We start from the raw sequence: 24,612 nt of genomic DNA on the forward strand, positions 1-24,612 counted from the left end.
GAAAATAAATAATGCCAATAAAATTGAAAATAAAGCCACGCGAGTTAACTAATATTGCAATCAAACCAGATAATTCATGCAACATACAAGTTGGTCCACAACAACTCAAACGAAGAAAAAGTTTGAAATTTAGATGGAAGTTCCAGGCTTCCATCACATAACAAAACAAACCACACAATGAAAACACCATACCATTATTTGAATATATCGAGGCAAAAGTTTCCTCAAGGCGACAAGAACAATAGGTGGGTTATTCATCAAGTTGCAGCAACAAACCTCCAAATCTGAAGCCACTTACTTTCTCGATCGTTTTATCTTTCCTACTGCTGGTAAAGTTGACATCTTGATAAGAGATAATAAAAGCAGACTCACCGAGAAAGCTGTTGGATTTGCACACGGCGCAAACACTATGGCTCGACTGAAAAGTTCCCGCCATGAAGCAAAGCCCAAGGATCACTATCATGTTTGAATCATACGACTTGCTTATATTCCTCTCGATCAAAGAGACAACCAATTCTTTGTTCCCACAGCCTGATAGCAATGGGTGCATCCTGGTAAGGGGGAAGGCAAATGTAAGCATCTGGGTTGCTCAAGCAACTAAAAACCACTGGAAGAAGAATTAGACAGGATAGAGGAGATGAACTAATGGAAATATCTGCCACAAATTAAATGGAAATATCCCTTGCATATCAAGTTGCTAAATGTTAGGGTTAGAATAAAAACTGATCCGGAGCAGTCTAGAATTTGTATAATCTTTGTGGATTGCCATAAGCGCAAGTAACATATCTTGGCTAAGACAAGTAAATGCAAAATAACTTGCAAAAAGTGCTGAAGAGATAAACATTTGTTCACAGATTCTATTATAATAATAGTAAAGATCATGACAAAAGATCAACAGCAATTAAGTAGAGATCACTTGAAAAATAGTTGAGGTAATCAATCTTTGAACAAAAATAGTTGAGGTAATAACTTCCACAAAAGCAGATGCAAGACAGGTATTTTTGCAGTCTAACTGGGCAAATGTAAACCCTCAAGATTTTACGAAGGAAAAACATCACCCCAAATACATTAACAGCTGAGCTTAGCCAAACTGGAAAAGTTGGGGGGAAAAAAAGGAGTTCCTGTCCAAACTCTAAAATGAATTGCTCAATGAGAAGAGGATGACTCTTTGCAAGAAAGGAGATGACCATTAAAATATTTTAACTTATGCCAAGTCAAAATATAGTAATAGGGGCCTAAATATAGTTTCCAGTAACTAACAAAAGATATAATTATTCTACTAATTGGAATAAATCTATCTAATAAATGAAATTGTTCAGCAATTACCTTCCCTAAAACAAAAGCTCAACCTGGATGGATTAGACCAGGCAGTTCGTATAAATCCATAAAAAGCATAAAAAGACAGTCAATACAGCACCTACCATATAAAAGTCCAAGCACTAGCAGCACTCCCATGACCATCAATATTTGACCATAAACTTGCACAATATTTAGTTCTGCGAAACGGTACTGATTCCCATAAGCACCCACCATGGAAGGTACTTATCCATCACTAAAACAACAACAAAAAATGCAAGTAAAGATATTTTATACAACCTCAAAATATAAAATTATGTAAATTGCTATGAATGTCTCTGAAGAGGAGTTATAACATCAATACCTCATTTTCTCACCATGAAAATCTTCTTCAAATATAGCATCACACAAAGTGCCGGCTAGACCAAAGTGATTGTGCTTGATGTTGTTCAGGCAATAGAGTCTGCTGTGGGTTTAAGTGCTGACTTTGCTGCCCATTGTAGGCTTTCAGTTGTTCGAAAAGCTGGAAATCATGCCATCTTCGTCCATTGACAGTTTCAGACTGCATATTAGGAGCTTGCTTTCCAGGGAATGGGAAAGTGGAAACAGTTGTAAAGGGAGTAGTATTGTTCATGTTGATGCATGGAGCCTTGTGTGCTATCTGATCAAAAGAATCCACCACATTCATACCCATGGTAGATGATCTACTATCATCTAACCAGCTATAATCATCAATCTCATACAGCTGTTCCTTAGTAAAAGAATTTGGATTCGGTTGTCTAGAACCAATATAGCAAAAGCCAGGAGGTGGCCCATTGTGCCTAACTGGACGGCTTACAGGATTTTTCTTCAATGGAAAGGCTGAGAGATTCATAGGCACACCATTAGAAATGGCTCCTGGTGGTAATATAGTATCAAGTGCAGATGGCAACATCACATCTGCAGCTTTAATCTGATTGGAGAATGTGTTATTGGCATCCAGACTAACATAACTTGACACTACAGGTGAGAACGGTTGGGGCTGCAAGATACTTGAGCTTTCTTGCAAGACCTGCTTATTCAAATGCCCATTTTCCGCTATATTCATATTTATAAGATCATTTGATAAGAATGCTTCGTTCTTTGAGAACCATTTGTTATTTGGTAGAGCTGACATCTGAACACGACCAGCATTTGAAGAAAGATGATGACCTTGTGTTGCTTGATCAGAAAGAAAAGATTCTGGCACAGGGTTGATCAAATTAAAAGCAGTTAACTTAGTAACTGGGTGCTTGTCCGAGGTAATAGGCTTGAACACAATTTCTTCTTCTTCATCTTCTCCTCCCATATAGATGTGGTCCTTGATTTCTCCCACTCCTAGACTTTCTGTTACCCCAAGATCAGCCATACTTTCTATTTCACTTCCTGGATTTTTAAAACCTGAATCCAACAGAACTGAAAAGGTAGGGTCCATCTTACCTTCCAATACTGGAGGCTCAGTGCTCATAACAAATTTTTTCAGGCTTGGATCAATATACAATTTTTTCTGTTCAACATAAACAATATTTGTAAGAGCCCGTCCAGCTGACAGAATCCTCTGAACACGAGACATTTTGTATTTCATGTCTCCATCATTCATGTGTGTATGCTTCCTAGAAAAATCTAAAATGAGTTGTGCTGGTACTAAAGGTAAGAATCCTCTTAACTCAAAATCCTCCCAAAGTGCATGTCTATTTCCAGTTTCTTCTCCATCATACCTACTCATGTTAAAAAAGCAAGCTTCATCATCATCACCATCAATAGATGCAAGTCCTGTATCAATAAGTTTATTCATGAAAGAAATGCAATATTTCCAAAAGAACAGTCTTGCACCCTCTTCTTTTTTCTCCATATCAGAACCTGCTGCAATGTCTTGATGGCATGCCAGCCATTCAATGAAAAGCAAAATACCAGGCAAAAAATAACTTGATGTGGAATCTTGTAGCTCGACGCATCTCTTTAGAATATACCCAACAAATTCAAAGGCCGATGTAAAGGCATTCTGCAGTAACACTCTGCGTTGCAGGATTTCAGCATATGAGTGGTTCTCTGACTCCCTTTTCACATTGTGAACAGTGAATATCACAATGGCAATAAGCCTCAGTATACTTGATGAATTTTCAGCAGCAGTTGAACCAAAATTAAGTTCCTCCTGGGGGCCAGAGGAAAGGAGCACAATCAGATCATTAATTACAGAGCCAAACACTTCACCAAAAGTCTCCAAGCTGTTGAAGTCAGAAAACAAGTAAAATAATCAGCATAAAAAGTTGAAAACATATAATATATAAACTGATCGAGTACCTTGTCCTTGTAAAAAGGATTCCATGAAGACGAACAAAACGAATTGAGAAGGATTTAAATATTTCAGACTTTGTGAGTTCTTGATCTTTGATAGGAGAAGTTGCAATTCTAGTGTCATTTTGCATGAGATTTAAATCCCCCCTTCCTCTACCTCTCCCAGTTGAGCGCATATGCATTTTTTGGCCCCTAGCAACCTTTGTATTGCTGGCCAGCTGAGAGAAACTTTGACGATTCTATAGGAAAAAGGTATACATCAAATAAGACATCAAATACACTTAGCCAAGTATTAACAAATCAAATAGTCAAGTATAATTTCATGCATTAAAAAGAACAAAAAGCTCATGTTCTTACCTTGATAACACAATAAGGTCAAGAAAGAAAAAAAAATCAAGATCTAGTAATTACAATGCAGTCAAACACGGATTTTTGGCATCTGCCATAGATAAATCTACCACTTGCAGAACGCACAGTCAACCTAAACAGAAAGTTAAAAAAATAACAATTTGCCAACAATATGTTCAGCTTGTTTGCAAGTTGCACAATATAGGAACAATAAAGTTCTTTGCCTACCAAAAGACCCACAAGTACCAAAAAGATTTTGTTATGGTATCATTGACCAAGCATATACATGATTCAAAATGAATGACAAAAATGAAAGGTATCAGTGACCATGCAAAAGAACACCAGCTTGATACATGCATACAGAAAATTAAGGGCCACACAAGTACACAACAGAGTCCCAAAAATGCATAAATATATTAGTTGGGCCATACAAAAAGGTACCTTCTCAAAAGCGATTATCAAATTATCTCTTGCAGTTGAAAAGGGTATTTCAACTGCCAAACTTCTGAAGTACCGGTATACCGCCAGCAACTCATCAGATGAATAGGAAGCAAGTATTGCCAGCTGCAACCATAAAGATTTTATATAGATACTAAATGGAACAAGAACCATGTAAACAGTAGTTGGATAATTATAACTGCTCTAGGAAACAACATGCAAACCTGATGATGTGGATTTCCATTTGAAGGACAGAGTGAAGCTGCCTGCAAATAGTAACTTGAAGAAGCTGCAAAATCACGGCTAACAGAGTCCCCTTCTCCATATAGTCCTTTATAACGTGCAAGATCTCCTAAATATATCAAACACCGATGACAAGACACAAGACCCTTTTGCATGTTGGACAAATTTTTTTCATCTATTGTTGAAACAATTTCATTTTCAATTCCCTCATTAAAGTAGCTCAATGGTAAGCCATACTTTGCTCTTATCTTCAATATGAGATCATGGTAAAACCCAGTAGCTTCTGTTAGGAAGCTTCTGAAAACATAATGGATTTTCTTAATTTTATCAGGGCGAACTAGGACCTTCCCATTTGCTGATGGATTTGCTGCTGTACCAGTCGAGACTGCAGCATGAATATGCTGTCTAAACTCCTCTATTCTTCTGTAATGCAGTTGCCATAGGGCAAATTCTATATCTTTCTCCTCGGAAAAATCACGATCCTCAAGAACTATGGCCTCATAGTTTTCTCGCATTTGAAGCCAAGCATTTGGGTCTGAAGGAACTTTTGACTTTGCAGACTGTCGTAGTCCATTCTCCAATTCAACATTCTAAGAGATACGCAAAAAAATACAGTTAATAACTTAATATGAAGCAGCATTATCATGATGGGTTGATAGACAACAAATTTGCAGTTGATAACTTAATCTGATGCAGCATTGTCTTGATGAGTAGAAAGCTAATCATAAATTGACTTTCTTTCCATTTAGGATAGATGCAACATACAGCTAGTAACTTAATATGATGTCACATTATCATGATGGGTCAAAAGCCTGTCATAAATTGAACTTCTTTGTGGTTCAGAATAGATGCTGAATCCTGAAAGATGCTAGCTGTCATAGGATGATGAAGCAAATATCTATATATAAAATGTTAGATGAAAAATACAAAGTTGTTTCAAATATAGAATTAAATAGATGAGTCATATCATGAACCTATGGGAAAGAAATATTCAGAGAATAATAAGAGATTCAATAAAGATTTGCGAAAATCAATTTAATTTCGTGCCTAAAAGATCTTATGTAGACTAGACATTTTTTATTTAAAAAATAATAATAATGAAGAGGTGAGAATACTAAAGCAAATGTGTTGGGTTATTAAGATGGGTTGACTAAAAATGCTTACTATGTTGGAGCAATAGGTGTAGCTACAAAATATAAAATGAGAGAAACTTAGTTAAGATAATATTGATATATTGAAAGTCGTCCAAAGATTCTATATGGTTAAACTGGCTAAAGATGAAGGTGTGAGGCATAGAGGATACCAATGAAAACTTAGCTCACTAAGTGATTTAAGGGATTTGAACACTGGCTGTTATAAAAGTAGATGTGTGTGTATGTGAGTGTGTTTTGCATTGTCACACAATCTTATGCATTATTGTCAATATAATTAATTCTGAAGAAACCATATAAGTGAATGTATGAATCAACTTCCACAGATGGCACTCAAGTGCATACCATCTTCAAACTTTCTTTAAAAACCTTGCTATAAAGAATAAACTTCTAGGTACTTTAGATGTACCCTTTTTTTCAAAGTTATAGTACATGGAACAACAAAACAGTCTTCAAAATTCTTGATGCATATTTTACTAGGTACCTTAACCACTACCAGTTGTAGTATGTTTCCAATCAGATGACATAAAAATGGAACTATGAAGATCCAAATGAGTAATGATTTCAGGTGAAAAAGTTGTACTGTTAAAGGGCTCAGAAGATAATAAGTGGATCCTATTTATGAAGGTTTATATAACTAAGCTGTTGATATTGTTACACTGTATTTGAAGTTCTTGTGCGTTCAGATACATGGTTACATAATTATCAAAGCCTGGTAGGTGAAACACAAGTGCCGATTAAATAACAACAACAACAACAAAAACTACTACTGCTATTTGGATAAGAAACTAAGAACTAGTAAATAGAATCTACTTAATATTTGAATATCAGCAAAAGTAAAAGCTACTCACAGTAAATAAGAATTTTCACAAGTTCATACCTTGTCATAAAGTCTCTGTGCAAGTTCCCAGGATGAGGGACGAGAACTATCCATGGGAATAGTCATCATCCATCAAATGTGCAAGCCAAGTTCTCCCTAGAACAATAAGAAAGATAACAACTTTAGACCAACTAATGCATTTCAAGGTCAAGAAATCAGGTCTAATTGCGAACAGAAAAGGGGAAATCACCGATCATAGAAACAACCTAATTCTTGGCGAGTAAAACACCCAAAGAAACATCCAAAGAGTTATGTACACGGTTCTTGTCCCCAAATCACGAACCATCTCTAACGATCCCTCTTTCCACTATAACCTACGTCGACCCACGCAAATCCTAACCCTAACAAAACAACCACGTCCTCATCAAAAATCCCCAAAATCGACCAAAACCCCAACTAATCAAGAGTCCACATCAACGGAGCATCGATCGAGCGAAATTCCATTAAAAAAAAAGACAAAAGGGATCCCGATTGAACAGATCCCCTCCAAATTGACCAGGGACACGCAGGCGGCGACCACAGCAAGATCAACACCTGGCTTGCCCGATCGAGCACCGGATCGCTTAAACCATATATCATAGTGAAGGAGAATAAGCGGTACCTGACGCGAAGATCGAAGGCGAGAGGAAAGGCGATGCCCGAAAGCGGAGCTCTGCCGTCAAAGAAGGGCGACGAAGGAAATTTTGGTTGATATATTTGTTTATTTCTCTCTTCCGACAAATACAAATAGAAGGACCTCCTATTAATTAGAACGTATTCACATATTTATTCTTTCAAAAAATAGAAAATTTACCCTTTTTAACAATTAACAAATAAATATTTACTCTTTCGAAATTTTAAAATCCATAATTGCAAAAATATATCTGGTTTGCCAATAAGAATAAAACTAATTACTTATAACTAAAAGAAGTAATCATAAATAAATAAAACATTATAAATTCTTAAGATCCATTTATTTGATAGAAAATATAAAGCTTTTATATATTTTTTTAATGATAAATCAGATATTATTTTAAGATTTAATAAATCCTAATTAGGCCATTGACTATTTCTACAAATACGCCGTAGTTGGGGATACAGCGGCCAGTCAATTTCTACAAATACGCCGTAGTTGGGGATCGAATCGCAGATGCCTAAGTGACAACCTAGATGTCCCACTGCGGCACCATTACCCCGGGACCTCATTACCTCTTTATGGATAGATATGATGTAGTTGAATTAGTATGATAAAATTATTATATTAGAATAAGGTTCAAATCTAATTCTCTTAAAAAAAATTTCATCTTAATAATTTTTAATCGTAACTACCAAATCATTTGTTATATATTTGTATGGAAAAAGATGTCACATATAATAATTTTTTTATAAAAAAAAAAGAGAAAGGAATATTTTTTGAAAGACTTTTTTTAAAAAATTTATTTATTTTTAAAATTATCAAACATGACATAATGCATCAAGCCTGGTCTAATCATAAAATCACAACTTAACAATAAAAATGACAGTCCGATGCATAAAATTTCCATCAATACAAAATTCTAAAAAAAATGGAATCATATTAGATTTATTATACGCGATCTTATTTTCTATTTCGCAAGAGATTGTGTTCGCGATTCAAACTCATGATCTCAAATCACATAGCAGCAATTTTATCTCAAAATCACAACTAAGTGAGCAAAAAAGGGTATCAAAAGGCATATTTTAAAATGAAAAACATGTTCATCTTATCCCTTGCAATCTATTTACAGGACATTCACATATATATACATATCTGCAAAGCATTTACAAGGAGCAGCTAGCATTGGAGTGCAAAGTATCACTTTTGCAGCATGATCTCCACACTAAATTGAGATGAAGCTTTGAGAAATCCTCTCCAGACTGGACTTAATCAAACTAATGATCGACGACCGATCGCCATCAGTTGAGGTACATGTTTGTGGCAGTGTATCGTTCTTCACCTGAAACGCCAATGGCTCCATCTCCTTCTGCATCAGCTCCATGACCCCCATGTCAACTTTCTTCCCGGAGATGTCCTCGATGTAGAGCACACTCTTGGTCTTCCCTCCATGAGTGGCAATGTCCGCAGCAATGTCTGCGTGGGTCACGGTTAAGCTGTGCTCGCGGAGGCATCGGGTGAGATAAGGAAGAACTCCCACATTGTTTTGCAAGTCGATCTCTATGCGAATCCCCTGAAGCAAATGGATCAAGGAACAAATCACTACTTGTATCTATCATCAAAAATGATCTAAATCAAATATTTCAATATGCTAGATCAGATAACGGGGGTAAAAGGTTGATGATATGAACACCATAGAAACTGCTGAATGAAGTTTATGTATTTAGAGGGCTAGCTTACTTGACAAACTCGGCGCTCAATGGCAGCCTCCAAGCATTTAGCAACTCGTTGAACCTCGAGTTCACTGATCAATGAGCTTCCATCCTTGTTCCTAATAAAATATTCCTGCGATTCCAAATCAGGAAAGAGTAAAGCCTCAGGAGTTGACATTAAACAATTTGTATATGCAACTGAACATACCTGACGAGCATAGTTCCCACAAGAAGAAATGCTGGCATGGAAAACAACATACTGCATATCTGTTAGTGTGCAGACAGTATCAAACATGAGCTTTGGCCTATCCAAGCACTCAACATTCACAACAGTGTATCCTTTTTCTTTACATCGATCGATCGAAACGAATGCTTTTCTTCTTTTTTGATAATCGTCCATGTTCACAGACAATGAGGACAGGTTCAAGGGATTGCGAGGGCATTCGAAGTCTCGTTTTTGAAACATGAGTTGGTGCAACCTGCGCTCAGCATGACCCATTGAGTTATCACATCCAAGAGAACATGTTCTAACACTTGTACTATCATGGCCATCAATTGAGTCCCCTAGAATGTTGGAGAGACGGTCTTCGATAGTGGATAGCCTACTTGGGTCGTCTATGCTTGTCGAAGTGAATTCATCAGAGATGTAGGCTACACATGCAAGGCAGTCATTGTTGCTCCACGCATGAGCTTCAACAACATGGCATCTCTGCTCGGCGAGGGCAGCTGAGATCTCAGAGAACAGTCCTGGTCGATTGGTGCCAATCATCTCTATGGCTGTACAGTCAATGGAAACCTCACTACCACTGGTGTAAGTATCAAGCTTCTTGGTTTCTCCTTGCTTGTTATTCTCTTGCTTTTGACCAATGGCCTGCAAAACGACACAAATTTTCAGCACATGTAGACATTACAAGTTATAATCTATTATAAAGTAATCTGCTTGATGCCAAAATCGAACCTTCGAACTACTCACAACAACTCAGATGAAATTGATGAACCAAAGGAATAATTATCTTACACAGAGACAGTGTACCTGTTGTATGCTTCTGAGAATCTTTCTATCATTTACTTTGTTTCCCAACAGATCTTTGACATGGAAGACTGCAACGAAGAAAAAGAAATCATGGCATAATTGCTGAAATCCTGCACCTAGCTTAAATATTTCAGAAGCAAATTTAAATGCATGTTATAACTTATAATCCCTCCCAAAAGGAGGAATTATCTGATATAAGTTACTAAGAGAAGTTCAATCTGGGTTTTCAAAGAGAAAAGGCACTAATGAGATTTGTGTGCTTTCTTAGAAACAAATAGCAACCCATTAGCTGAATCGGTTATGCAAATGCATCTAGGAAGCAATTGTAATCCAGTAGATTCAGTTGAAAGTAACATGCCTTCCTTGAAGGAGTTTGCAGTTAAATAATAGGCTGCCATTGTTTCAAAAAGATGGAGGTCACATAAAATTACTAGTCACATAAGACTTCCAACCAAAAACGGTTCTCACTTGAGCTCAAACCATTACAAATTAGGACGAGTTCCCTACTTTAGTCTCAACAGATGTGTACTGTCATCATGCAATCATGAAACTTAACCATATGACAATTGGCATAGATAAATACCATCCATAAGCCATCCTGCATCAGAAGATATATAGCTCTTGGTGATAAAGAGATCCATGTCTGTTATAACTTGCACCGCTTTAAGTAACAATCCCTGTATGTTGATACTATCAACCTAAATAAACAAAACGAAGTAAATTATAAAATGTCCTAGTTTAATCAAGAAGGCACAAAGTTCTGAGATTCATGGATTAGCATACCTTCACCACTGTGCATTTTTCACAAGATTCATTGTCCACAGACACCCTGTAATACTGGTATTTAAGTCATCAAGTAAAGAATCTTGACAAATATTAAATTTATGTGGTACATGGCCAATAAGAAACTGACCTTGGTCCATATATCTCCTCATTCAGATTCTCATATTCAGGGTCAAAATAAGGCAAACAAACTGCCATCCTGTTGTTGACAAATAACTCCTCAAAGAAATTCAACCAAAGGGAATTAAGAAAGGGCAACAAGGAACATCAATTTATATTTTCTTCCAGGTGTATCTGCAACCCTACAAAACCTTATTTGAAGTTCATGTTATTTGCATATATTGCAGATTTTAATATCCTTTGTCACTGCTTACAATTAGAATAGGAAAATTGACTGCCACAAAGTGAAGCGAATCTGATAGTTTGTCAAGGAAACAAAAGCTAGTATAAAATTAAGTAAATTTCCATTCAAAAATTAAAAAAGAGGTCGACTGACCAAGAAGTTAAGAATTCACAAATAACAAATTTGTTGCTAGAAAAGCATACACAATGAAGTGAAATGAAATGATCGAACATTTGCAGGTGTGCTTGAGATGTGACAGTGAAAGGTGGTGAAAAGTGTCTTTTCTATTTCCTTTTCCTTCAATGATGAAACCATATATAGTCCTTGAACCACAGTTTAAGATCCAAATTAGTTGTACAATCTGACATGGAAATTGAATCCACCAATCTGCTTCCCTTGAATTCCACAACACATTTCCATTCTGCACGTTGTCATGTTTTTAAACATTACCACCTCTGCAGCAATCTCTCTCTCCTCTTGACCAAGATGACCATGACCTCAATCTGCTACATAAACACCCAAGTATTTAGTCGAATGCAATCAAGCACCAACATGCCTATAAACTACCATCACATGATGACTCCTACAAAACTCCAATTCTTTGCTGGGAAATCGTACTTGGTGAAAATGAAACTCTACAGAGATTGAGAAAATTTAAGTAAAATAAATGACGATCTCAATGACACAGAGGCATCAAGACATCAAACCCATTACCTCTTTGATAACAATAAGCAGCAAAAACTTCAGCTTGTGATCCTGATTGTTTAGGCAAAATCCAAACGCACAGAAATGTCAGAATCTTGCCTCATCCTAGTCTTCCTCAATCATTCTAATATCCTGATTGCTAAGACAGAATTCATAGGCACAAACATCTCTCGTTTTAACTCAAAATATCAGGAAATTGCCTCTTCCGAGTCTTCCTAAATAATTTCTATCCCGAACAAAAAACATAAAAGTCGATCACTTTAGCAACTACTCGCTCCTAATCATATAAAATCAATCCAAAAGGACAAAAAAAAAAAGGAATCCAGCGATCATGGCTTCTCCTCTTAAACCACCATAACCAGTAAAACTTACAGCTTTGCGTTCCAGATTCATTAATCCAAAATGCCCGAACCACAATTACTCCAGTTGCAAATTAGAACCGTAAACTAACCCACCTCTAACAAAGTCTAAGATCACTCATTTCCGTTGCCACAGCACAAATCCAAAAGATCAAAAGACAAATCAATGAAAAAAAAAAAGAAATCTTGCAGTAAAGCACCTTGAATAGGTGGGAAAAGGTGCTCCGGGACGAGGGCGGCAGGGATTCCTGGTCCTCCAGGAAGAACAAGGGCCAGCAAAACAGGGATGCGGCTACAAATCGACGGCTGGCGAGTATCTCAAAGCTTCCTGTCCGCACACGTGTGCGGCTGTCGCGAGGTCACCCTTCGTTCCAAGAACCGCTGACCCAATCCGTTAGCCGGGGAACGCAGCGCGTCGCCCCATCCCAGCCACCAATCTCAATCGTCACGGTCCTTTTTGGGTAACTAATTCATCGATGATAATTTCATTAAAACCCTTTTTTGTGAATTCTATTTTCATAAATTTAAATGGCTATTTTTTTTTGTGATATTCTCATTTTAATGATGACTAATTAATAAGAGTAATTTATCACTTTATTATTGTTCCTATTAAAATCGCCTTTCGGAGTCACCGAAAACTAACTAGGTTGACTGCTACGGGGTATAAAGAGAGGAAGATGGCAAGCTCTATGATCCCATTGAACTCCGAGCTACTACAAGAGGAAGAAGAGAGTGAGGACGGAGGTCAGGAGTGCCCTAGCTCAACCGTTCTGACGCTCAAGTTAATCACTGATCTGGAGAAAGAAGGAGAACACAAACAAGTAGAGGATGTTAATTGAGTGCATACGATGATCACACATACTTGTATCTGAAAGGAGCGGGAGTTATATGGACTTACGAGAGATATATATCATATTGTAATTGAGGAGAATATTCTATCAACGAGGATTTTGTTAGAAGAGATGTCTCATCTAAATAAGAAGGATGTCTTATCACTGCTGCAATAGTGAAAAGTTGTATCATTCATTATACTGCACCATCATGCAGCATTAATGGAAGAGTAGGTGAATCACTCTACCACATGATTGTTTGTGTCCTTATGACTGCAACCTGCTTAGTTGACTAGGAGAAATGATCAGAGCAGAGCAAGTTGAGTGTTAAGTTTGACACTGAGAGAATGAAGCATGGTCGTCGATTGGGGCCGAGGGAGCAAAACCAAGTCGAGGTCGATGGCGGAGGCCGAGATGGCATAAGGCCCAACAAAACCTTGAGTAGACTTGAAGGAGAAGTAAGGAGTCAGAGCTCGGAGTCTGGTGCCAAGCAAGTGTTGGGTCTAGACCCAAACTAGAGGGCGAGTCGAGTACTAGGCCCTGACCTAATCTGTCGGGTCGAAGTAGGATGCCGAATAGAAGTTGGGCTCTTTTAGAGGTCGGACATTGAGTCCAGACCTGAGTAGGAAACACTCTTTTAGAGGTCGGACGTTGAGTTTAGACCTGAGCAAAAAACATAGTAGGGTTCTAGACCCCGATCTAATCTGGATACTGAGTCGAGACTACCAAATCAGGACGTGAGGCCAAGTCAGTCTTCTATCTGATGCGTTATTTTCTTGGACCGAACCTTAACTTTTTGGACCAGATCATACCGTTCCATAACGATATAACAATTATTAAAGAAAGAAAAAGCTTCTCAAGCTAAATTTATATAAAATAGTCAATAAAATATTTTTAAAATTAGCGTGTATAGTAAATGATATTATAATCTAAATATATATATAGTGGCAAGTCCCGCAACGACGCTGCCATGTGGTTGGCAAATACTCGCCAAGCCAATTCATACACCTTTTGCCATCTCTTGTAGCTGCCTTTGTCCTTTCTCTCAACAGCACTTTTGTTTACACATGGTAGATAGATGCTTAAACAACAAAGTGTGTTAGTTGGAGAGGTGACAAGATTCAAAATGACAGCCTAATCCTTATCATGACAGCCTTAAACAGAGCATCGAATCGATCTGCAGAGAAACTTCTCAATCTGTAATTTTTGATCATAGGAGTCTGTTTCAGCAAGTATTAATCATATACACCTGAGGAGGCTTTTTGTAAAACATTTTCTACCTCCGAACTTTGTTTTCCACCATGGCCATGCTCCTCCATGCATTGCCAGCCAGATTGGGGACGTACCCTCTCGTCCTGTGAAAGAGAACATTGTGTCTTGTCCTGCACAATTATTTTTGTGGTTTCCTATTCATTCATCCCCCCTTCTTGTCTGGCGACGCTGTTCTTGGGAAATCTAAGTAAATGCGATCGAGCTTCGAGCTCCTCCATGCTTTGCAGCTTCGCGTTGTTGTTTCTGACTGCCTGAACTGGAGGAGGGAGATTGTGATGCTCTTACTTACTTCAGAGCGAGGATCCTCCCCATTTGCTTCTCAGAGTTCATACTTTTCTTTTCTTTTTTACTGGCCAAGAGGTCAATTTTTGCTGAAACAGATGTGCAGATGGGCCAAGATCTGTCAGCAAACCACCACATGCCTACAAAACAAGGGACCCCTCGAAGCCAATTTGGCTTTCACCTTCGGCCCTGCTGTGTAAATGCATTGTAATTACTGGCAAGTGCATCAATTTCTGAACCCTCTATTCTTCTTGGGATCTGCCTCGATCTCTCTCTCTCTCTCTCTGATTCACTTCTATAAGTACCCACCTCTCGGCCTCAGCTCTGTCTCAGTGAAGCCTTTGGCTCTCCTTTCTTTCTTTCTTTCTTTCTTTCCTTCTTTTTCGTCCTTCCCCATTTCTTGGAGCAGAGCTGAATCTTTGCAGGTGGTGAAATGGCTCTCTGTGTAGTTTTCCACAGCTTTCTTGAACGGCAGTCATGGCGCATGTCTCAGTCGCATGCAGTTCAATAAAGCTGTGGGAAATCACACAGAGAAGTCACCGAAGAAGCTCTAACTCCATCAAGATTCAACAATACGAAGGTCAGGACTTCTTCACTCCAAGAACAACAAATTCAAGATTTTTTTTCAGTGATTAGATAGCTAAATCTTGACAACTAGTGTGCGTGTGTGTGTGATATGATATGGACAGGCACAGGCTGCTTGCTGCAGCTTTTGCTTTGCTTGTTTGGTTGCGAAGTCACTGTAGCACGGTGTGAACCTCATGATGGAAGAATGCTTCGTGGTGTGATTTCGTGGTGTGATATTGAAGCCAGGCTTTTTCATTTCATGTCACTCAGCTTTCTCATCCTTGTTCTCATCCTGAAACAGTTTGTTTGAAGTAACCCCTTTAGGGCAGATATAGTGTGCCAAGTACCTGCAAAAGAAGTGGCCAAAAGTAGTCAGAAGTAGATTTGTATGATTCCTGTGTTACTGATCGTAATGGCACGTTATTAAAGATGATCTTGGGGGTTGGCAGAGAACAGTGTTGCAGGGTGCTTACAAGCTTGTCAGGTGAGTTGTGATACAAAGTAGGGAAGAGCAGGGATGGCAGAGGTGAAAGCAGTCACACACACGGGTGGTGAAATCATTGTGCAGAGGAGAGCAGAGCAGAGGAGCATGGAATGGAGTCCACTCGTGCAAGCTACCTTCCCAGATCAGTCAACTCATTCTCAGACCAGTGTGGAAGAATTTAATCCACTGCAAAACAAGTATCAGATGAATTAATGGGAGGACGGAGAAGACAAGGAACTGGCAGGACCAGGCACATGACGGACTGGAGAACGGAGGGATGTTTTAGACAACTCAGTTTTCTTCTTCGTTCTTCTTTTTTTGAAAAAAAAAACAAACTGTTCCCAAATTAATCCACTGAATAATTCATTGATTTGATCGTCTCTTCCTCTGATGCAACAGAGTGCGACGACTGGAACCAATAATGATGAACAATTGACTTGTTTAAAGAGGAAGCTTTTGCTCCCAGATTTACATTAAACAGAGGAGCAAAGTCTAAGAAAATAAAATTTAGATGGAAAGGGACTAAACAGTTATCTATTTTTCTTTAGATTAATCTTTCAATGAGATTTGGATTCAATGAGTAGTATATTCAATGAGATTTTCATGAAGTAATTGTAATGAAATAGGAGCAGTTGGTTGAGGAAGATAAGAAAAATACTAATTTTATATATTTAGCCATTTGTGGAAATCTTACTGAAATTTCTTCACTCTGTGAATCTGTGATAGACACAGTGGATCATGCAGAATCCAACTCAAACTTCCCACACTGCCAATTAGTGAATTAATTCAACTCCCATCAGTGATCGAAGTATAGAAAACGCCAGAGTGAGGTGAGAAAGCAGAGTTGACAGAGCATTAGGATCCGGATTAGGAAGGTAACCAGTCGCTTTCCTGCGTGTTTACTGATTAGGAACGCTTGCATCCTGCTTTTCGATCTAGTTAATGTGGGATGGCTAAACAGGGATGTGGCAATCACTCCCCTTCTTCCTTCCATTTTCCGCCATCCACAGGAGACCCTGGTGGAGCAGGATGGAAGAACAGGATGCGTATCAGTCGGCAAAGCTTCTACCTTTGCGGCGTCAAGGTTTAAGGGAGAAAGGGAAGACAAGTTGAATTGCTAGGAGGGAGGAGAAAGAAAAGGTGCAATTTTGTGGAGGCAAATCGCCGATTTCAAACTGACTTTTGTGATTGAAGATGCTGAATTATAGTCTCGTTTAAAATTTCTTTTTCTGGGATGGTGTCGATCCTTAGATGGCAAAAAGGTGGTAAAGCTGCTGGCTTTGGGGATCGAACTCGGCTTTTCGCGCTGTCCTTTGTTTCGATTTCGAAAGGAAAGAGTATAATGAGGCAATAGGAAGAGAAAGGGAATAAAGATTAGAGTTCGAGAGCAGTTTGGAGCTGCAAAAAGTGCGATTCTTTTTCGTCTTGTCGTGTGTTTTGATTTGGGAAGGAGAAAGGGGATACAGATTGGATTTGGGAAGAGGTTTGATCAGAAAAAGTGCCATTTTTTAGCGAGGTAAATCGACGAAGGTCCGACCGATGGTTGGGGAGTGGAATCTCAACGAGGCCGGCTCCGCCGAGGCGGAGAACGAGGGTTCCGTCTCCTCGGGTTCCGTCGCCGAGGCTTCGGAAGAGGGGGAGCCTGGTCCCGGCGCCATGAGGATCTTTGGGTTCTCCATCTCCGGCCCCCGGGAGGAGAGTCCCGCCCCCGTAACCCACCAATTCTTTCCCGAAGGAGGTAGGTCGTCGCCGGAGCCGACGGCGGCGGCCGGAAGGCTGTTGGAGGAGCCGCAAATCACGAAGAAGAGCCGGAGGGGGCCGCGGTCGAGAAGCTCACAGTTCAGGGGCGTCACCTTCTACAGGAGGACCGGCCGATGGGAGTCCCATATCTGGTTAGCTTCTTCCTCTTTTTCCATCACGACCACAACCCTAATCAAAGATGGTACTTTTCATGTCAATCTGTTTCCATCCACTGATTTGCAGGGATTGCGGAAAACAAGTTTATCTGGGTATGTTTCATCTCGATTCTTGATTTGGAATCAAAACTCTAAGAATCAAAACACTTCGAATGTTTCAAGCTCGTTGACATTGTAATTTGTCTATATAGGTGGATTTGACACAGCACATGCTGCAGCAAGGTTCGCTCTACATACTCCTCTTCTTCATGCTTCATTGTTTGATTCTTCATCTAGATGGATCTCAATCTCAATGCAGGGCCTACGACCGAGCTGCGATCAAATTCCGGGGGCCAGATGCAGATATCAACTTCGATCTGGATGATTACAAGGGCGACCTAGGCCAAGTGAGCAATCTCACAAAGGAGGAGTTCATTCATGTTCTTCGTCGTGAGAGCACGAGCTATCCTAGAGGAAGCTCCAAGTACAGAGGAGTGACCTTGCACAAATGCGGCAAATGGGAAGCAAGAATGGGCCAGTTTCTGGGTAAAAAGTATGCATCTGCTCTTTGATTTCCGTAGATTGAATGCTTCTATTCTTTCATGTTCATCGTTGATCGATCATATCTCAGATATGTGTATCTAGGCCTCTTCGACACCGAAATTGAAGCTGCAAGGTACATCAAAATTTTGATTTTTTTCATGTTAGTGAGGTTTGTGAGATGTTTATTTGAACTTTTTAGAGCTTATGACAAGGCTGCAATTAGATGCAACGGAAAGGATGCAGTTACAAACTTCGATCGGAGCATCTACGAGGAGGAGTTCAATGCATCAAGTGAGTTTTTCTTTCAACTCAAGTTGGTAGACTGAAATCTGCCTATCGCTTCAACCAGAGGTTCTAATTGCATGAACGAACATCTCACAGCAAGCCATGGCCAGCTCGAAGACGATCTCGACTTGAGTTTGGGGGGATCAAGGGCAGGTATTTGATGAGAAACTCGAGGTCGAGGTTCCTGAAGCGAACAACAGCAGGAACATCCAGTCTGCAATTCTTCGCCACATCCATGATCGCTCTTCCTCACCATCAGTTCCAACTGAAGCAGGTAAACTTCTGATTCACTTCAAAACAGACAGAAACTTCAAGATTCACCATGGGCTCGTTGATGCAGTATTCAAGCAGCAGCGATGGAGTTGCAAGACCTGAAAGAGCAGGGTTTCTCTACGACTTCACGGCCAGCAGCAGCAGCAGCAACAACGACGGCGATGACCGTCGCCTGCCGCCACATCGCTCGACCATGGTTTTGCAGCATCATCAGGATTCCCACTAGTGCCAGCAGCAGTAGCAGGATGGCTTGCTTGTATCTTTCTTGTAGCTATTTCCTTTCCAGCTTTCATGGCGACGACTGAAGATGCCTTTGTGACTTTGTTTTCTTGGAAAAGCTTCATGTTGATCGAGCGTCAAGCTCATGAATCAGTGTTTTTATGTTCTGTTCTTGTTCATAATAATAACTAAATCCAAAAAAAATCATGAACAACAATTTCTGTTCATGTTATTATTCAAGAAAAGGAATTGGATACGTGTTCTATGCAACTGTTGGACGAAATTGAAAACTCTAGGGGTGGAATGATAATTTTGATAAAAGTTGGGGTAAAATGGAATTTCCTCTAAATAATACCGTACGTTTGCCTTCTCGCTTTCGTGATTGCTTCGGGCGTTCCTGGTCCTCGTTCCTCTTTGATCTCCGCTGCGGTTCTTTCGGTGCGTTCCTTTCTTGATCTCTGCAGCTTCTTCATCGATTTCTATTCGATTTGTCGTTACAAGTCTCGCTCCAGAGCTCACCGTAGTTTTAACCTAGCGTCCCTGATTCGCTTTTTTGTTATTTTTAATAATTTTTTTTTGAGTGATTAGCCCTAATTCAGAATCCTGATTACTATTGTTTGTGGATTCCCTTAAATTTTTTTGAGTAAAAAAAAATATGTTCTTTGGATACAGTGTTGCTTTTGGTCTATGCTACGGCATCGGCTTCCATTTTCCTGCTGGATTTTTAATTTCTAGATCCTTTCCGCTATATTCTTGTGATTGTCTTGTGTTTGGTGCTCCAAATTGAAGGCGCTCCTGAGTCGTCTAGCGCAGTAAGGTACTCGTATAATTTATTGCCTGCCATGTTGCGAAATTGTTTCCCCCCATTCTTTGCAGTGCATGGCTACTTCTATGCCTTGTTAATACCATCGAACATAGTAAATTGATTTTAACCTATTTTTCCTTCTAAAGGAAGGAGATAAAGTAATGGATTCTTTGCCTTAACATTAGTATATACCATTCAATCAAGTTACAAAATTGAAATTTTACCTCAACTTCGAGCCTTTATTCTCACTTTGTAAGCTTAGCCTGACTTAGATGCATCTCTTTCTCTCTTTATCATTGATGGGCACTTGGTAAGCGTAGCCTGACTTAGATGCATCTTTTGATACTTAAATTCATATTCTTCTTTTTGCTCAGTGCAATAAATGAAGTTTTAGATATTACATATACATAATTTCTCAGTGATTTGCCATTGGTGTGCTATGCAAAGGAACAATTAGGTCTTCGAGAAGCTTGGCTAGGTGCATCTTTTGATGCTTATGGATGGCATTACTAAGAAAACTATGATACTCACTCCATGTTTTCCTTCCTCTCAATATGCAAATGGAATTTTACATTTTGTAGCAAGAATTATGAAGCCTTCAACTACATCTACAAAATTTCAGAGTGGCTTGCTAATATGTTATTGAGGGAGCATGTGTATTCCGGAGTATTTTGTTGTTAAACTGATCTGATATATGTCATGCTTGCATGGTTTTACTATAATGCTATGATAAGCAGAAACTATCAGGTGCACTTGTCTCTAGTTTGAGACTTCACAATCAACTCGCATGCCATAGGCCCATAATGACATACGGAAAAGCTGTAACTTGTGCATCCTAACTATCTTGACTTATCTTATACTCACTCTAAATTCATTGTTTCTTTTTTATGTCGCCATCCTGTTGAGTGATATAACTCTAACAACCGACTATCAGTTCTTTCTGTCGCAGATTATTGTTTGTTGGCTAGCTAAGCAGGATGGTTTCCTTCGAGATGAATGATCGAAAAAGTATGGATTTCTTGCCTTTTAATCTGCATTTAGGATCAATATTCCACTTTGTTACTAGTGTTTTACAGATAGTTCATATTGTTACGTGTTAGTGTCCCTGATCTGTTCACAATATAGTAGGTTTTGATTCACCATTTTTAATCTACTGACCTCAGTTTTCCTTGACAGAGATTGGGCTGGGATTGACTGGATTTGGAATATTCTTCTCATTCTTGGGAATCATTTTCTTCTTTGACAAAGGTCTCTTAGCAATGGGAAATGTGAGTTCTATAATATTCATTTGTTATTCTAGGTTGTTTTTTTTTCTCTAAAGTGCATCTAACTGTGTGCTTCATGCTTTGATGATCTACCAGATTCTCTTTCTATCAGGTCTAATGTTGACCATCGGTCTCAAGTCCACTATGCAGTTCTTCACAAAGCCTAAGAATTACAAGGTTTGCTCATTGCAAGTTTGCTTGCCGTGTTTCGATGGGCTGTCTGTTTGATTGTATCGTTTACTCATTTCATCTCTCGTTTGATAGGGGACCATATCATTTGGAGTTGGCTTCTTTTTGGTCCTAATTGGATGGCCTATTCTTGGCATGATCTTGGAGTCATATGGCTTCATTGTTCTCTTCAGGTGAGTGACACTTTCCTTCGATACGCAGGCTATTCGATACATCCATGCGTGTTTTCTTCGTAAACCTTTTGTGCCGGCTAGATACTCTGAAACACAGGTTGCTATTTGTTCATCAGTAATATCTCATCGATCGTTGATATTTTTTCCTTCTTTGGTTTACTCTTCAGTGGCTTTTGGCCAACCCTTGCAGTCTTCTTGCAAAGGATTCCCATCTTTGGTTGGTTGTTTCAACAGCCATTTGTAACATCGGTAATGACATACATATCGCAAAAATTTCGATTTCTTAGTTTGCTCCTTCAGATTCTCACTTGCTTACAAGTTTCATTTTTCGCTTCTTGCAGTTGCTCGAACGATTTAGAGGCAGGCGAGTACCTGTGTAAGCTCTCACAAGTAGCAGCTCCACAAGTTAATACAAGTGAAAATTATGGCTGCTTGTTTGTAACTTTTGTCTCTAAACCAAAAATTTGCTATGTATATATTTGATATATTGTGCCAAATGTGTTCCTAAAATGTTAATTTACATGTTTATTTGTATCCCTTTTTTTTTTTTCAAAGTTATGTTCAAGTGTTGCTCTGATTTATTGTCTTTGAATCAGGCCATCTTGCTTGGCCTGCTTGTGCGATCCGACGATCGATTGGCTCGACCAATCTACACTAATTGATTAGACCATTCAACCCATCCAATTTGCCAAACCCAATCAAGCAATGGATTCAATTAGCCTGTATGAAAGAAGACTAAGGATGAAGGACAAAACATGTTTACAAATGAAAAAAAAAAAGCTTTTCATCCTTTAGCTAAGCTGGAATCAAACAATGAATTTAAATATTTATTAATTAACGAGATAGAAAAATGGATGCATGGAATGTATCTGAAATATATTAGTACATCCTTCCCCTGTCGTCAAAAGAGTCATCCTCCTCTAGCTCCTTCAAGTAATCAAAAAATATCAACAGAGAAAACAAAAAGAATCCACCTGATGAACTTCCGCCACCGCCGCCCTTGCCGCCGCCGCCAAACCATGGGGGGAAACCCTGGCCCCCATCGTAAAGCTTCCGAGGTTTTTGGGTATCTAAAATGTAGATTGACTCAGTGGCCTCTTTCCAAAAGAGAGTGTAAGTAAACTATTGACCATATGTAGGAGGATATCATGGAAAGCAGTACTAAATGATCAAATGCTTGTGCCACATCGAGGCGTTAAAACACATTGTAGAAGTTAGGAAAGCTACCCTTTGTGGGAGTGGTTGAGATGGTCGATGATCGACTTCTTGCAGTTTGCTTTTGAGTCTGAGTTGCAGCACAAGTTGCTTGCTGAAGCATTTAGATCATGCATGCAATTAATAGAACAGAAGAAAAGTAACGAATCAAATTTTCTTTTTCTTTTCAAAAAAAGGAAGTATCGAATGTGAAGGGGCAACTGCTTGTGCTAGCGTGAGCCTTATGTTCATCTCTTACCGAATTAGCGACATGCAGCCTTGCAGATGGAGAAAATTTCCTAGCAAATGTAAGACAACAATGCCTTTGACCAATCTGGCTGAGTTGAAGCCTCCCTTTCTCTGTATGTGAATAAGAAAACAACAGTATCAGTTCTCACACAGTTGAGATATCATCTTCTAAAGCTAATGATAGGATTGCACATTTAGCATAAAACTTCAGATTCCCCATATGTCAAAACTATTTTTTTCACAAGAAATTGCTGTTTCAAACAAGGAGAGGATGACCCTGATGATTCTTTTCGAAGAATAGTATCAGACTGAAATATAAGAAGAAAATTGATAAAAATCTCATACAAAGCTTAAGTTGATGGTATTTTGAAGCATAAAGGGAAATCAAAGTATTTGTGCTATTGAAGGGTGTTCCATTGAAGACAGACAAAAACCAGATTGGCACGGCATGGACTGACAATTTCTTCCCAAAGTGTCCACATAAACAGTTGGAGAAAATGGCAAACAGAAAGATCAAACAGAGCCATGCCAACAAAAGCATCACATTTTCCGAGTTCAAGCAAACCAAAATTCCTCCCTAGATTAGTTGAGAATTTTGGGTCCTCCAAAATTAGGCATTACATCTTCTGAGTTTGAGCAAGTACTAGTGCAGCATTCTAGAGAAATGACAATTGGCTATGAAGATGATCAATTTCACATGACTACAAAAGCCATATGGTATTCAAAAATGGCTGAGATTAAGAACACGCCAATATCTCCATATAAACAAACTCTCATGATACCTAATTGATTCAAACAAGTACCACTACGTCTCAGTTGGCAACATATATATATATATATATATATATATATATATATATATATATATATATATATATATATATATGCTCAGAAATCAAAACAGTACTTGTCAGCAGTGCCATAATTTTACCTAATAATCTCTGGGGCGGAAGAAAAGCTGGCCATTGTGCTGTAGGTGCTGGTACAGTAATAAATGTTTGCATCACCATGTATTTAAAGACCTACAAATTTTAAGTTACATGCTGATATAAAAGTAATTAACATAACGCTCATTGATACTGAAAGCATATCATCTTTTCACATGAACATTGCTAAAGAGCATATATGATTTACTGCAAGCTACTCTCACCACTTCATGAAAAATTGCAAGTATTTAGTCAGCTTTGACCTTGCACAGAGACAATCCAGAAAAATTAGGCCACATTTTGTACACGAGGGGAAGGATGACTAAGAGCCACAAAATACCAACATGAAACTTAAACTGGAAGATGGGAAAAAAAAATTCAACTCGTAAGATTTGCTAAGAACCTACTATTCCGCACGAACCTGTTGAAAGAAGACAGATTATTTGTTTGCCAATCTAATATAAACCCATTCAGACGCCAATCTATTACTCATAAAAATAAGACATCCTAGGTCATGTAATAATACCATGTGATATAAATCTCCATATGATCATGGATCCTTAGGCTTTGATCATAGTCTCCGTTAAATCTCACCTGACCAGAACTCAAATCAGACATATAACCTAAAATGGTCTGACCGATTCGTCTCAAGCATACACAAACTATCGATGTCAGAGATTAGACGAAGAATTCAATAAAACCATCAACATCTGATTAGGGAAAAATAAAAAAGAAGAACAAGAAGACGTACCAACCGCCGATGCGTCCTTGCGACAACGAAAGCTAGGGTTCTTCTTGTCCTCCACAAGCGCCCTGCTTCTTCCGCCCCTGCGGCCGTAGAAGAGTAGAGGCGCGGAGCAAACGGAGGAGGCGTCGAGTCGAGTTATTTATAGGCGGCTCACAATTGTTTACCTTTTTCATTTTACCCCTATAGTTTAAATTAT

At 38.8% G+C, this 24,612-nt stretch overlaps 5 protein-coding genes across 13 annotated transcripts; 2 read left to right on the forward strand and 3 right to left on the reverse strand.

Annotated features, from left to right (window-relative positions):
• Positions 1-23: 23 nt before the first annotated feature.
• Positions 24-7,368, reverse strand: LOC141821913 (nonsense-mediated mRNA decay factor SMG7-like). Of its 2 annotated transcripts, none has more exons than XM_074709297.1 (8): positions 7,271-7,368; positions 6,670-6,765; positions 4,620-5,228; positions 4,399-4,521; positions 3,616-3,848; positions 1,674-3,539; positions 1,422-1,552; positions 24-551 (listed from the first exon to the last, which is right to left on the reverse strand). In XM_074709297.1, exons 2-6 carry the CDS (start codon positions 6,736-6,738, stop codon positions 1,700-1,702), a joined length of 2,874 nt encoding a protein of 957 aa, XP_074565398.1. In that variant the 5' UTR covers positions 6,739-6,765; positions 7,271-7,368; the 3' UTR covers positions 24-551; positions 1,422-1,552; positions 1,674-1,699. The 2 variants fall into 2 exon arrangements, with proteins under 2 accessions (XP_074565398.1, XP_074565396.1); XM_074709295.1 differs by having other exon boundaries at positions 1,661-3,539.
• A 998-nt stretch (positions 7,369-8,366) lies between these two features.
• LOC141821313 (ACT domain-containing protein ACR2-like) lies at positions 8,367-12,478 on the reverse strand. Of its 5 annotated transcripts, none has more exons than XM_074708724.1 (9): positions 12,418-12,478; positions 11,357-11,656; positions 10,941-11,009; positions 10,811-10,856; positions 10,611-10,725; positions 10,028-10,095; positions 9,203-9,865; positions 9,023-9,127; positions 8,367-8,855 (listed from the first exon to the last, which is right to left on the reverse strand). In XM_074708724.1, exons 3-9 carry the CDS (start codon positions 11,006-11,008, stop codon positions 8,508-8,510), a joined length of 1,413 nt encoding a protein of 470 aa, XP_074564825.1. In that variant the 5' UTR covers position 11,009; positions 11,357-11,656; positions 12,418-12,478; the 3' UTR covers positions 8,367-8,507. The 5 variants fall into 5 exon arrangements, with proteins under 5 accessions (XP_074564825.1, XP_074564823.1, XP_074564822.1 ...); XM_074708722.1 differs by having other exon boundaries at positions 10,941-11,225; XM_074708721.1 differs by having other exon boundaries at positions 10,941-11,656.
• Positions 12,479-16,620: 4,142 nt separating this feature from the next.
• LOC141821824 (floral homeotic protein APETALA 2-like) lies at positions 16,621-18,551 on the forward strand. Its single transcript, XM_074709192.1, has 7 exons — positions 16,621-17,544; positions 17,636-17,661; positions 17,760-17,790; positions 17,867-18,100; positions 18,179-18,223; positions 18,290-18,381; positions 18,472-18,551. Exons 1-7 carry the CDS (start codon positions 17,192-17,194, stop codon positions 18,534-18,536), a joined length of 846 nt encoding a protein of 281 aa, XP_074565293.1. The 5' UTR covers positions 16,621-17,191; the 3' UTR covers positions 18,537-18,551.
• Positions 18,552-19,256: 705 nt separating this feature from the next.
• On the forward strand, positions 19,257-21,844 carry LOC141821731 (vesicle transport protein GOT1-like). 3 transcript variants are annotated; one of them, XM_074709074.1, is made up of 7 exons: positions 19,257-19,305; positions 20,607-20,680; positions 20,849-20,940; positions 21,034-21,114; positions 21,202-21,299; positions 21,467-21,548; positions 21,641-21,844. In XM_074709074.1, exons 2-7 carry the CDS (start codon positions 20,650-20,652, stop codon positions 21,677-21,679), a joined length of 423 nt encoding a protein of 140 aa, XP_074565175.1. In that variant the 5' UTR covers positions 19,257-19,305; positions 20,607-20,649; the 3' UTR covers positions 21,680-21,844. The 3 variants fall into 3 exon arrangements, with proteins under 3 accessions (XP_074565175.1, XP_074565176.1, XP_074565177.1); XM_074709075.1 differs by having other exon boundaries at positions 20,622-20,680; XM_074709076.1 differs by lacking the exon at positions 19,257-19,305 and adding an exon at positions 19,540-19,684 and having other exon boundaries at positions 20,622-20,680.
• Positions 21,845-22,100: 256 nt separating this feature from the next.
• Positions 22,101-24,496, reverse strand: LOC141816318 (uncharacterized). Of its 2 annotated transcripts, none has more exons than XM_074704129.1 (5): positions 24,424-24,496; positions 23,674-23,764; positions 22,753-22,853; positions 22,527-22,608; positions 22,101-22,369 (listed from the first exon to the last, which is right to left on the reverse strand). In XM_074704129.1, the coding sequence occupies exons 2-5, from the start codon at positions 23,750-23,752 to the stop codon at positions 22,179-22,181; spliced, it is 453 nt and encodes a 150-aa protein (XP_074560230.1). In that variant the 5' UTR covers positions 23,753-23,764; positions 24,424-24,496; the 3' UTR covers positions 22,101-22,178. The 2 variants fall into 2 exon arrangements, with proteins under 2 accessions (XP_074560230.1, XP_074560225.1); XM_074704124.1 differs by having other exon boundaries at positions 24,420-24,495.
• Positions 24,497-24,612: the final 116 nt, after the last annotated feature.

The sequence above is a fragment of the Curcuma longa genome, chromosome 2 (genome assembly GCF_044706935.1).
Source record: "Curcuma longa cultivar G26 ecotype Majalengka, Jawa Barat chromosome 2, ITB_CL_G26_1.1, whole genome shotgun sequence".
Classification (NCBI taxonomy): Eukaryota; Viridiplantae; Streptophyta; class Magnoliopsida; order Zingiberales; family Zingiberaceae; genus Curcuma; species Curcuma longa.

What these genes read in the sequence shown, in the direction of transcription:
- LOC141821913 (XM_074709297.1), bottom strand. Translation starts at nt 6,738, where the DNA reads ATGATGACTATTCCCATGGATAGTTCTCGTCCCTCATCCTGGGAACTT. An exon ending in ATGGAAATCCACATCATCAG is followed by an intron (nt 4,522 to 4,619) that starts GTTTGCATGTTG and finishes TTATGGTTGCAG; the next exon opens with CTGGCAATACTTGCTTCCTA. An exon ending in ATCCTTTTTACAAGGACAAG is followed by an intron (nt 3,540 to 3,615) that starts GTACTCGATCAG and finishes TGACTTCAACAG; the next exon opens with CTTGGAGACTTTTGGTGAAG.
- LOC141821313 (XM_074708724.1), bottom strand. Translation starts at nt 11,008, where the DNA reads ATGGCAGTTTGTTTGCCTTATTTTGACCCTGAATATGAGAATCTGAAT. An exon ending in TTCTCAGAAGCATACAACAG is followed by an intron (nt 9,866 to 10,027) that starts GTACACTGTCTC and finishes GTCGTTTTGCAG; the next exon opens with GCCATTGGTCAAAAGCAAGA. An exon ending in GTGGGAACTATGCTCGTCAG is followed by an intron (nt 9,128 to 9,202) that starts GTATGTTCAGTT and finishes TTGGAATCGCAG; the next exon opens with GAATATTTTATTAGGAACAA.
- LOC141821824 (XM_074709192.1), top strand. Translation starts at nt 17,192, where the DNA reads ATGGTTGGGGAGTGGAATCTCAACGAGGCCGGCTCCGCCGAGGCGGAG. An exon ending in GGCCAGTTTCTGGGTAAAAA is followed by an intron (nt 18,101 to 18,178) that starts GTATGCATCTGC and finishes ATCATATCTCAG; the next exon opens with ATATGTGTATCTAGGCCTCT. An exon ending in GGAGGAGTTCAATGCATCAA is followed by an intron (nt 18,382 to 18,471) that starts GTGAGTTTTTCT and finishes AACATCTCACAG; the next exon opens with CAAGCCATGGCCAGCTCGAA.
- LOC141821731 (XM_074709074.1), top strand. Translation starts at nt 20,650, where the DNA reads ATGGTTTCCTTCGAGATGAATGATCGAAAAA. An exon ending in GGCTTCATTGTTCTCTTCAG is followed by an intron (nt 21,300 to 21,466) that starts GTGAGTGACACT and finishes TTTACTCTTCAG; the next exon opens with TGGCTTTTGGCCAACCCTTG. An exon ending in AACAGCCATTTGTAACATCG is followed by an intron (nt 21,549 to 21,640) that starts GTAATGACATAC and finishes CGCTTCTTGCAG; the next exon opens with TTGCTCGAACGATTTAGAGG.
- LOC141816318 (XM_074704129.1), bottom strand. Translation starts at nt 23,752, where the DNA reads ATGGTGATGCAAACATTTATTACTGTACCAGCACCTACAGCACAATGG. An exon ending in GGCTGCATGTCGCTAATTCG is followed by an intron (nt 22,609 to 22,752) that starts GTAAGAGATGAA and finishes TAAATGCTTCAG; the next exon opens with CAAGCAACTTGTGCTGCAAC. An exon ending in CTCAACCACTCCCACAAAGG is followed by an intron (nt 22,370 to 22,526) that starts GTAGCTTTCCTA and finishes TCTACATTTTAG; the next exon opens with ATACCCAAAAACCTCGGAAG.